Genomic DNA, 12,410 nt, shown 5'->3' with positions numbered 1-12,410 from the left:
TAAAATTAAATATATAAATGAAAATAATTTAATGTATCACATTAAATTATAAAAAAGTTATTATAAATAAACATAACCTGTCGCATCAAATCAATTTATCAATTTAATTTAAAAAAATTTTTGTGTATTTTTTGCGTACTCTACTTATATGATTAACTATGCATTAAAAAAATTTGATGCGGCCAATCACATCAGTAGAATGTACAAAAATGACTATATATAGCAAATATCTTTAATTTAAAAGCAAGAGTTTAATTTGTCTACTAGCAGTAATAAAATTTTAAGTTCTTGTTTGGATAATAAGATGAGATGAGATGTTTTTAAATAAAAATTAAAAATTAAATAAAATATTATTATAATATTTATTTTAATAAAATATTATTTTGAAATTTTTTTATTATATTTTATATAAAAATTTGAGAAAATTATAATGTTAAGATGAGATGGTTTAAAATATTTATTTATCCGAACGGACCTAAACCCTCGCCAAAACCCTATACTTACGACGGTCCGCTTCCCTCCTTGTCTCTTTTATTTTCTCTATGAAACTCCCCGCTCTCCTCACAATTTGATTTTCTCTCACCAAATCGATATTTCCCTCGTTTGGTTCCCTAGAAAGCGAGGGAAGGGAGACCTATTCGAGCTCGCAATTTCACAACCCTAGGCCATTCCGGGATTCAGAAACAATTTCGCTTTCTGCGTCGGCTCTAGGGTTTCAAACGAGATGTCGCGGGAAGAAGAGATTGTGATGCGGGATGTCATGAATGCTGGTCTCGTTGTAAGTGACCGCATTGGCCGAGAAGTTGCGTCGCAGCTCGATCTCGAAGAAGCCCTAGAAGCTTCGAGATACGCCAGCCACCCGTATACGACTCATCCCAGAGAGGTGATTTCAACTTTTCTTTGGATACTTGAAGAGAAGTGAATTGTATGAATTACCGTCTATTTTCTTATTTTTATGAATTACCATCTACTGGAAGTCTTGGAAATGATTCTTTTTATTCCTTCTTATATAAGAATTTTTCATTCTTATTCCTTTGTTTAAGTAGTTATAAATTTGCCGAGAGACTGAACAAGATGTATTTCTGAATGTGTATATGTATATGAATGTATGTTCCTATATATAAATAGAGTGAAATTAATTGGTTGGGTACACGAGATTTTTCCTCCTTTTATGTCTCACTGTGAGCGGTTTGTCAATTCAGCTGGGGATGTAGACTTTATCTTCTTGTTTTGGTTTCTCCATTGTATGCGTTCTGTGAATTTCTTTGGTGATGTAAATATATGGTTCAGAATTTCTTTCTCTTCAGAATTTCTTTCTCTCGCCATGTTGAATTTCTTTGCCCTTCCAATGAAAATCCCAAAACGCCTTCATGACTTCATCCTTCTCTACATCCCAACATACTTGGAAAAAGGCCCTGGAATAACCATCTGGGCACATTGCCTTGTCACCTTTCATGGCTTTTGCTACCTCCCACACCTCACATTGCTCAAATGTGGCATTTGGTTTGTGGACTCTAATATTTCATTCATCATCTTCATTCTTAGGAATGTAATGCTTGGGAATCTAGACTCCTAGGAATGTGATTAACTTTTGGAAATAACTAGAAATATGATGGGATTCACTGTAACATGACAGTCCGACGTTTGGTTTATTCCTAGAGGAATACTTTTTTCTCCAAAATATCCATATATTATTTATTTGAGCTATATAAGGTTTTTTTAAATATTTCTTCTGTTTTTATTTCATCGAGTAAAAAAAATAAAAATAAAATATTAATATAAAATTTCTTGGTCAAATATTTGCTTAAAATTGCATTAATTGAAATGATGTCCAACAAAAACCGAAAAAGTTAATAAAAAGTTAAAAAGGTTATTGACTAAAGATCAGTGTCAGCTATACCATATAGAGTGGACTCTCCCCTGTATCTATGAGAACCTAAATCACATGTTCATATTTTTAGATATCAATCAAAGTTTACTTATAAAAAAAAAAGATATCGATCAAAGTAAAAAAAAAAAAAATCAGACTTACATGTATTAGCTATAAGTAAATCTTCTGCTTTGATTCTTTCTGGCCTAATAAGTTTGGTTTCCTGTTTGGGATTGTTGTAGGTAACAAAGCTTTAAATTGTAAAGCTTTGTTAAAAAGTTCTACCTTTGGAAAGCTATCTATTGTTTGGGAAACATACACCTAAAGCGCTTATAAAGTTGTGGGTGGTTTTCAGTGTTCTCTGCAAGTGCTTTTCAACAAAAGTTTCAATTTGGTGTTTTTTTAAAAAAGTTTCAATCTGGAACTTTTTTGTATCTTCTTTGGTCCAATGGTTTCTGCAATTGTATTAAAGGGAGGGAATGTTCATGAGTTTTTACTTTCTTTTCAACTTGCTAGAGTGTAATTTGGTCTCTTCCTGTGTACTTCCTGTGTACATGGGCTTTGCCTAGTTGCATTTGATCAACAAAGTTTATTAATTATAAAAAAAAAAAAGTGGATTTTCAGCCTTTTTAGGTTCTTAAAGCACTATTTCAAATTTTACTAAACATATCATTTTTCTTTAAAAGAGTTTTAGGCTATGAAAAGTACTTTTTAAGCTCTCAAACTCGAAACCAAATAGGCACTTAGTTTTATATATAAATAAAATTACTTGTAATTTAAAAAATTAGGGTATATATTCCCATTTAAAATAAAAAGGAATCCCCAAGGAATTAGGAATGTGGATTCCCTCTCATTTAGAAAGGGAAAATCCACATTCCCTTCAAATGGGGGTTGGGAATGGAATCCGGATTCTCATGGGCATTTGGATTCCCTCTCATTATTCCATCCAAACTGGATCATCTTTTAGGATTTCGAAGAATCCTACAATATTAGTCCCATCCAAATGCTAAAAGGGTTTGTCCAGCCATCAGGCTTCATCCTTAAGCAAAGTAAAGGAAAGTCCATCCAACATAGGCCTCCAAGTGAATTATTCCAATTACAAATTTTGATAAAACTACATGATGTGATTACTAATCTCCAAAGGATCAGAAGAAACCATTAATAGATATTGAGTCAATGGTATTGTTCCTCCTAATGAATTGGCCACTCTACAAAAGAACTTGTACATTGATCCCCCTCCTAAAACCATAGTGCTCTCGATTTTTGTCTCCATCATATCCTTTCCAACAAGGTTGTTCTTTCCAAATCACCGATAAGTGTTTCCTTCCTCAACTTCTCTTCAACATCCAATAGTCTTTCTTCCTCAATCACTTCAATGCCCTTTTAACTCTTCAAACAGAAGCTTCTCTCGTTTACCAAGATCAATGAATATTTCTGCATTCCAAAGTTGTAAATCCGTTTTTCAGAGCTTAGCTTCTAGTTTACATGCCAAACTATAACTTGGAGTTTCTTGAAAACTATACCAATCCCACCATTAAATGTTTTCCTTAGGATTCTGATTTTAGCTCACATATTTTTAACTTGAAATATTGTTTACCACCCTGAAGCTGCTCACAATCAAGAAGAATGGGAATAGTGGTCCTCAATAGTGTAGAGCCCTCTATTTCTACATTCCATGAAAATTTTAGCACTTGTATACATCCGTGTTTCATCCTCTTAGTTATTAATATAACCTTATCTTACTTGTCAAAGAAAAAAGAATGATCACTTTGCAGCTAGAAAAAGGAGTGTACTGTAAGAACAATGCAATGTTGTAGTTTGAGCTGATCGTATATGGTTGAAGACCAATTCCAATATTTATTTACATAATTTGGTGGACTGCATTAGTCCTATATCACTAGAAGCTTTGTGATTAGTGTAGTTTTGGAACTAAATTGTTTGTTTTGCAGTTCAAATGCATTTATTCTTCTTTATTGACTTTTGTGTTTCATGGCTTGACAAAACAAAAAATAGATGTGAAGTTTCCGATCAAAAAATAGATGTGAAGTGCTACATTTTTCCCTAAGCTATAGATGTTTTTTTTTGTGAGTAAGAAATATTTCTTTAAAATGCAAAAGGTACAACGCAAGTACGTGGGCTTTCCTAGAATGTATTTAGGTGTTTTCTTTTGTATACTTCATGTGTACATGGACTTCACCTATACATTCATTTCTAATAAAAATTTTTCTCATAAAAAAAGGTACAATGCAAGTATAGAGAGTAGCCTCAAAAGAGAAACTTTTGCAATGATCTAAGCATACGATAATCATGTCTGTGCAATAGTCTAAAAGGACTAGTTACACTTGGCATGTAATACCTTGTAGAGCCTAGATTAATGTAATACATACTTAACATGAGGCTTGACACACATCATCCTTATCAAGGCTCGTGTTGCGCTGTTGTACCTTCACGCACATCTTTATTTTGATATCTTTACGTCATCATCCGGGGATGGAGTAGTCACGGAATTTTGTTTTCAAAATGGACATATGGCAATGGTGGCAGGCAGAATTTTATTTTTATACCGGATAGAGGAAGAGGGCCAAAGTGAGTCGGCGACCTGATTTGACACAGTTGGAAGTCCTATAGCTGTTGTGCTTGCACGAGAGCCTCTAATGGAGACTAAGATGCTGATGGGGGACAGTTCTGAGGCTGACAACCAAACAGATGCTGGCACCTTGGTTATATTTAAGCCCAGAGTCTCTAAACACAATAATAACATGGGGGAGTTTTAGCTGGCGGAGGTAGCAGTAGGTAGGAATATTGGAGCTGATGATCATTGGGTTGAGCCTACTTCGTTGAATTCAATGTCCCCACTGAAAGAACAACTAGCATCAAATTGGGTTTTACTTAAAGCCTAGGAGATTCAATTGTGTGTCGGGCTCCCATGTATCAGTTATGAAGATCAGTTCTTGGCCTTACTTGCTGCTATTGAAGTTGGGCAGTCCAATGCAACCATGAAGAGCCATTCAGCCAAGAAAAGGGAAAGGGAATTAGAGCGACTTGTTCGGTCAATTATGAAGGAAGTGCGAGTCGTGGTGGGATGAAGGGTACGGCAAAATTGATGGTTTTATGAAGCTCAAAATAGTCTCATGGAATGTAAGGGGGCTGAACGAATTAGAGAAGTGCATCAAAGTACGAAACCAGCTTCGTAGTTGGAGAGTGGATGTTGTATGTTTACAAGAGACAAAACTGGAACTCATCTCCCATAACATCATACGGAGTTTGTGGAATTGTTGTCATGTGGGGTGGTCATATTTGTCGTCTAAGGGGGCTTTGGGAGGCATCTTGGTAATGTGGGATAAAAGAGTGGTGGAAAAAACTGATGAGTGTGTGGGGGAATATACGGTGGCTACTTCTTTCACGAATCTGGAAGATAGTTATCAATGATCCTTTGCTGGTGTTTATGGTCCCAATACTAATTCTGAGAGAAGAGGCATGTGAGATGAATTGGCTGGTCTTTCTAGCTTATGGAGCCTTCCTTGGTGCATTGGGGGAGATGTTAACGTCACTTGCTTCCCAAGCAAATGACTAGGAGGTCCTAGCTCTAGCTTAGCAATGACGGATTTTTCAAACTATTTATGAGTGAGGTCTTTTGGACATTCCTCTAGTGGGTGGCACATTCACATGGTTCAGTAATAGAGAACATCTAGCTTGGTCAAGACTTGATTGATTCCTCATTTCGTCCGATTGGGAAGCACTAGGGGTGAAAAAAAATTGGTGAACCGGTAAACCAGATCAGACCGAACTAGTTGGTTTAGTTAGGTACCAGGTTCGGTCCGGTCCAGCTCCGTTTCCATTTTTCTCAAAACCGGTAGAAATCAATTCGGTTCCGGTTTTCCTTTTTCTAACACCGAACCAGACCGTTTCATATATATATATTAATTTTTTATATTGTATAAAATAATATTTATATGATTTTTAACATTATATATAATTTTTATATATAATATATATAATTATATATAAAATAATTTTGTACTATATGATAAATTATTAATTAACATAATATTAAATTTTAAAATCCTATATAAATAACTATATATTATTACTATAGTCTATCGTATTAGTAGTTATAATAATACTATATCACTATATATTATAATATACTACAATATATTATCACTATATTATTATATACTATAACATATATTATATTATATATACTATATAATATATCGGAAAAACCGGACTGAATCGGACCGGAATCGATAAAACTGGAAGTACCGATTTAGGGGTATAACCGGTGCGGTATTGGTTCTTCAAATCTCAAAACCGGTATATACTAGTTCGGTTCTAAAATATGTCCAAAACTGGACCGGTTACACCCCAGGAAGCACATTTTCTGGATCTAATCCAAAAACGGCTTCCAAGATTATGTTCGGATCACTTCCCCATTCTCATTGATTGTGGAGGCATACAGGGAGGTAAAAGATATTTCAAGTTTGAGAATGTGGCTGAAATCCGAAGGCCTCGTTGTGCGAGTAGACAATGGTGTTCTTCCTATCTCATACAGGGCAAACCCGAGTTTTGTGCTAGCTTGTAAGTTAAAGGCTCTCAAGGAGGACTTGAAGAAGTGGAATGAGCAAATGTTTGGGAATGTGGAACACCAAAAGAAGTCCCTCCTCGACGAATTTTAGGGTTTGGAGGATGTGGAGGAGGAGAGGGGGCTTTCAGAAGAAGAAAAGGCTCGCAAAACGCAAGTCACCTCGAATATTGAAAGGATGGCTTTAATGGAAGAGATCTCATGGAGAAAAAAATCGAGGGCTTTATGGCTAAAAAAAGGGGATCAATGCACCAAGTTCTTCCATCGAATGGCTAATTCGCGTAGAAATTGAGTCCTTGTTGGTAGATGGGAGGATTTCATCGAATTTGTCTGAGATCACAGATCATATTACCAACTACTATGCGCAACTACTTTCAGAACAATTTTCTTGGAGACCTTGTTTGAATGGCCTTGTTTTTAAGTTGATCAATCAACGAGAAACAAGTTGGCTAGAGAGGCCTTTTGAAGAGGTGGAGATTTGCAAGGTGGTGAGAAGTATGGCTGGTGACAAAGCTCTTGATCCTGATGGGTTCACCATGGCCTTCTTTAAGGCATGTTGGGAGGTAGTTAAAGACGACATCATGAGCTTCTTCCATGAGTTTCATGAACGAGGTATTTTTGAAAAAAGCATAAATGCTACTCTCATTACTCTTATCCCAAAGAAGCTTGGGGTGGTGGAGATTTAGGACTTTTGTCCTATTAGTTTGGTGAGTGGAATGTACAAAATTCTTTCGAAGGTAATGGCTATTAGATTGAGTGCAATATTGGAGAAGATCATATCCAATCCCTAAATGCATTCATACGAGGTTGGCAAATCCTTGACTCGGTTCTCATTGCCAATGAATGCTTGGAGAGTCGCATTAAGTTGGGTGAACCCGGGTTATCATGCAAAGTTGACATGGAGAAGGCATACGATCGTGTAAACTGGAATTTTTTGTTACACATGCTCAAGAGGTGTGGACTTGGAGCGAGATGGTGCTCTTGGATCAAATTTTGCATCTCCACTGCACATTTCTCTATCCTTCTGAATGGTACCCCAATGGGTTTCTTTGAAAGTTCGAGGGGTTTGAAGCAAGGTGATCCCCTATCTCCATTACTCTTTGTTTTTATAATGGAAGCTTTTAGTAAAATGATCGCAGGTCTTGTGGAAGGTGGATTTCTATCTGGGTTTGTTGTAGGGGATGCAAGAATCGACACACTTGAGATGACTCAACTCTTATTTGCAGATGATGCTCTTGTCTTTTGTGGGATAGTCATAATCATATTCAAGCCTTGCGGGCTCTTTTACTTTGCTTTGAAGCGGCTTCGGGTTTGAAAGTGAATCTCACTAAGTCAGAATTAGTTCCAGTTGGAGATTGTCCAAGTGTTTTGAGCTTGGCCAATATTCTGGGATGCAAAGTTTTCATCTTGCCAATGAAGTATCTCGGTCTTCCATTGGGTGCCTCCTTAAAATCGTTGTCTGTTTGGGATGGAGTGTTGGAAAAAATGGAGCGTAAACTGGCGAGTTGGAAGAGGATTTATTTGTCCAAAGGTGGTAGAGTTACATTGATAAAAAGTACTCTATCCAACCTGCCAACTTACTTCGTATCTTCATTTCCAATACCATGCAAAGTGGCTCACCGGATATAGAAATTGCAAAGAGATTTCCTAGGGGGGAATAGATGAAGAATTCAAGTTCATTTGGTGAATTGGGCTACGGTTTGTACCCCTATATGAGAAGGCGGGCTGGGAATTCGAAACTTGTTGGTTTTCAACAAGGCTTTATTGGGTAAATGGTTGTGGAGATACCACGAAGAAAGGGGAGCCATATGGAGGGTGATTATAGAGTTAAAATATGGTGAATTGTAGAGAGGATGGTGCTTGAATAAGGTGAGTGGATCACATGGGGTGGGGCTTTGAAAACAAATAAGAAGAGGTTGGATCAATCTTCATCGATACACATTTTTGCAGTTGGGGATGATTCCATAATTAAATCCTAAAATGACCTATGGTGTGGAGATCGAATCCTCAAAGAAGTCTACCCAACACTATATGGCATTGCTCGAAGAAAGGAGGCTTCCGGGTTTTCAACAAGACTTTATTGGGTAAATGGTTGTGGAGATACCACGAAGAAAGGGGAGCCATATGGAGGGTGATTATAGAGTTAAAATATGGTGAATTGTGGGGAGGATGGTGCTTGAATGAGGTGAGCGGATCACATGGGGTGGGGCTTTGAAAACAAATAAGAAGAGGTTGGATCAATCTTCATCGATACACATTTTTGCAGTTGGGGATGATTCCATAATTAAATCCTGAAATGACCTATGGTGTGGAGATCGAATCCTCAAAGAAGCCTACCCAACACTATATGGCATTGCTCGAAGAAAGGAGGGTTCCGTAGCAAAGCACATGGATCTCTCTAGTGGCTCTCCTTAGTGTAATATCACATTCCTTAGAGCTGCCCAAGATTGGGAAATTGACACATTTATAGATTTTGGGCTCGTTTGGATAGTGAGATGAGATGTAATGAGATGGTTTTAGATGAGTTGAATAAAATATTGTTAGAATATTATTTTTTAATATTATTATTGTTTTGGATTTGAAAAAGTTGAATTGTTTATTATATTTTGTGTGAAATTTTGAAAAAGTTGTAATAATGAGATGAGATGAGATGAGGTGATGGTTTTTGTATCCAAACAAGCCCTTTTCAACCTTATGTATCCTTGTAGAGTGACTAGAGGAACAGATAAGATTATGTGGTCACAATCCAAGAAGGGGAATTTTACTGTACAGTCATACTACAAGTCCCTCATGACACAATCTATAAGAACATTCCCATGGAAGAACATATGGAAGACTAAGGCTCCCTAAAGGCTTTTTTTTTTGTATGGACAGCTTCACCTAAGAAAACGCTAATTGATTGTATTGGATTGGTGCTACATGTGTAAGAAAAGTGGGAGTCTATTGATCACCTATTATTGCATTGTGATGTAGCCATGACCTTATGGAATGATATCTTTGCTAGAGTGGGACTCGTTTGGGTAATGCCAAGAAGGGTTGTTGACTTTTTGGCCAGCTGGCAAGGCATTCGAGGTAATTCTCAAATCACAATGATGTGGAAGATGATACCAATTTGCTTATGGTGGTGCATATGGATGGAGAGGAATGGTCGGAGTTTTGCGGATCGTGAATGGACAATGGACAAGATTTAAACTTTTTTTCTTCATACATTATTCCATCGGTCAATTATAATAGACTTTAATGGCATGAACATACATGATTTTCTTATATCTTTAGACAGTCATGCATAGATGTGGTTCTTGTATATGTCCCGTGTACTTGGCTTCACCTAATTTTAATAAAATTCCTATTTATTGATTAAAAAAAAACAGTAGTCATGTCTAAGTGATATCCTAAAAGTACTAGTTATTATTGGGGCCCATCTTTGTTCATATAGTGCAGATCTGGTAGCTCCACGAGTAATGTGAGGACTTTGCACATGTCCATATAATATCTTCACAATTCAGTTTAAACCAATCCTAGTATCACAAACTCTTTTGTAAGTTAAAGGAACTAATCAGGCTTGAGAATTACAGATCGATATAAAAGTTGCCTTTAGTTCCTTTTTAAGTATTTTCACAAATTAGTTGTTCTATCTGATAATTTTTTTTTAATTTTTTAAATTCCGCATCTACTCTACACTTGTTTCTAGTGGATTGGCACAGAGAACATGTATGTGAGTAGCTTTATGTATCATACGTCTGTCATAGTTGTTTCATACAGCAGCTTTGCAATGAGACTGACTGGTGGCTTTACCATAAAACATTCATTATATGGTAATGTCTCTGATGTTATGTGACAAAAGTCATACTGCATTACAGTTGTTGATGCTAGTTGGGTGGTATCCTTTTCAATATAATGACAGGCAGTAGAAGGGAACTAGAAAGTCTCTATTTTCAATTTTTCTGTCTAAAAAATATTTGATGCTTGTAAGGCTTATAAGTTAATTGAACGGCATGTTCTTCAGCTAAATAAAGGCATGTTGTGGCTGTATTGGAAGAACATTTCTGATATGCGCAGATTATAATTAGTGAAATATGTATAGCCGAATTATATGTGAGTAGTTAGTGATTTTAAGAATAAATAACCTGATTGATATTGATGTTTTTGTAGTTTTTTAATTCATATAAAAATATTTCCGAAACAATAAGTCAATTGTTAGGATTAATGATGTTCCATGCTTGATATGATCCCATTAACTGCATGGATGCTTAATCTTTTACGGTTTTGAAGAAGCCTTTCCTTTTGTAATGGAGTAATGCTAGAGAGAAGCCACTGTAGCAGTGAACACTTTGCACTCACTACACGGCTGCTTTTAGTTCTCTACTTTTTTATTTTAGACTTGGGAGATGTGTGGTCTAGATGATGCCACATCATGTGTGCAAAATGGTTGCTCCCAACAGTGGCTTCTATCTATATTTATTCTTTGTGATGTAGTTACTGCAGTCTGCCATCAGTATTTAATGAGTAACATATAGAAGTAACCCAATTTTAGTGTCTTGTAACCTTTTATTGTTATTGTCATCGCTATCATTATGTTTATGTTCATTTTCTGGTCATTCCTAATGCTTGCTTTCTCTTTACCTTGACTTTTTGATATTTTAGACAGTAAAGATTGCCTCTATAGACATCCTGGATTGTTGGAAATGGATTGTTTACTCCCATCTCCACGTAGTCTAATGTTGTGTAAATTCACTGCAGTGGCCTCCCTTGGTTGAGGTGGTGGATACTTCGGAGCTACCTCCAGTACTGATTGAAAGATATAATGCAGCTGGTGGGGAAGGAACTGCTTTATGTGGAATTTTTCCCGAGATTCGTCGGGCATGGGCATCGGTAGATAATTCTTTGTTTCTTTGGCGCTTTGACAAGTGGTGAGCTTTTCTTGACTTTCAGTGAATTATATACTTTAATAATTTAGCTGCTCTTTACATGGATATGATAATTATCCTCTTGTCGGCAAGTGATTTGTGCAGTATTGGTGATTAGTGAAAGCGAAGCACTCTTAAAGCACAAATGCTGTCTAGAGCCCAGGTGCAAGGCTCAAAGCACAAGCACAGGCCTAGTTGAAGTAAAGCACACATTATAAAAATGATGTATAACTTACAAAAAATCCATAAAATACAATAAAGAAAGGTTTTAAGAGCAAGATGGTGGTATCTTTATTAGAGTAATATGTTTTATTTTTTTATAAGTAAACGTTTATTAGAGTGATATGTAACATGACTTAAGAGTAATATGTAACATGACACAATTAAGTTATCTACTATCTACATACAATATAAAGAAAGCATTTTATACAATTCTCTTGTGCTTTAGTAAATATACACATTTATGATATTTTATACATTAGTCGGATTAAATTACGTGGTTGAATCAAAATTTACCATAAAGGCCATGATCAGAAAAGCACAAAATTGTAGGTATTGACTTTTATGCCAACATAAGCAATCAAATGTCATTCCATCTAGAAAGTCATTTTGGACTATTATAATGGGATCAAAGCATAACACATGATAACATTTGGCACTGTAGTGCATGAATGATCTTCAGTATAAATAAATACTTAAGAATACTTGTTTTCTGGGTCTTTGAATTAATATTTGATATTTTTTCCAACCAAATTACAAAAGCCTGCATTTCTACACTTCAAGCTAACAAAAAAACACTAAAGAGCCTCTTTTGTAAATGCACTTGCTTTTGGTATGCAAAGCGCTTCGGCCTTGGTGTTTTGCACTTAAGGGTTCCTGTTGCTCATTTTTTTCTTTAGTTCACGATTGACTCAAAAGGGTTCCTGTTAATGGTAGGGCAGGGCTGACACACAAAATGATAAGACTTATTACAAAAAAAAGGTCTTCTATCGTGGTACTCATTTTGCTAGTTTAATTATTCTATTAACTTTTTTTTTTATTAGAATTC

General features: G+C 36.0%; 1 protein-coding gene across 1 annotated transcript in view; it reads left to right on the top strand.

Moving 5' to 3' along the window:
- Positions 1-483: 483 nt before the first annotated feature.
- LOC121257257 (nuclear pore complex protein NUP155) overlaps positions 484-12,410 on the top strand; it is a 32,424-nt gene continuing 20,497 nt past the window's right edge. The window contains exons 1-2 of the mRNA XM_041158200.1: positions 484-883; positions 11,196-11,365. Coding sequence (XP_041014134.1) covers positions 725-883; positions 11,196-11,365 — 329 coding nt within the window. The 5' untranslated portion in view covers positions 484-724. The remainder of the gene's footprint in view (positions 884-11,195; positions 11,366-12,410) is intronic.

The sequence above is a fragment of the Juglans microcarpa x Juglans regia genome, chromosome 3S (assembly GCF_004785595.1).
Source record: "Juglans microcarpa x Juglans regia isolate MS1-56 chromosome 3S, Jm3101_v1.0, whole genome shotgun sequence".
Taxonomy (NCBI): domain Eukaryota; kingdom Viridiplantae; phylum Streptophyta; class Magnoliopsida; order Fagales; family Juglandaceae; genus Juglans; species Juglans microcarpa x Juglans regia.
This window is presented reverse-complemented; position numbering and strand designations above follow the sequence as displayed.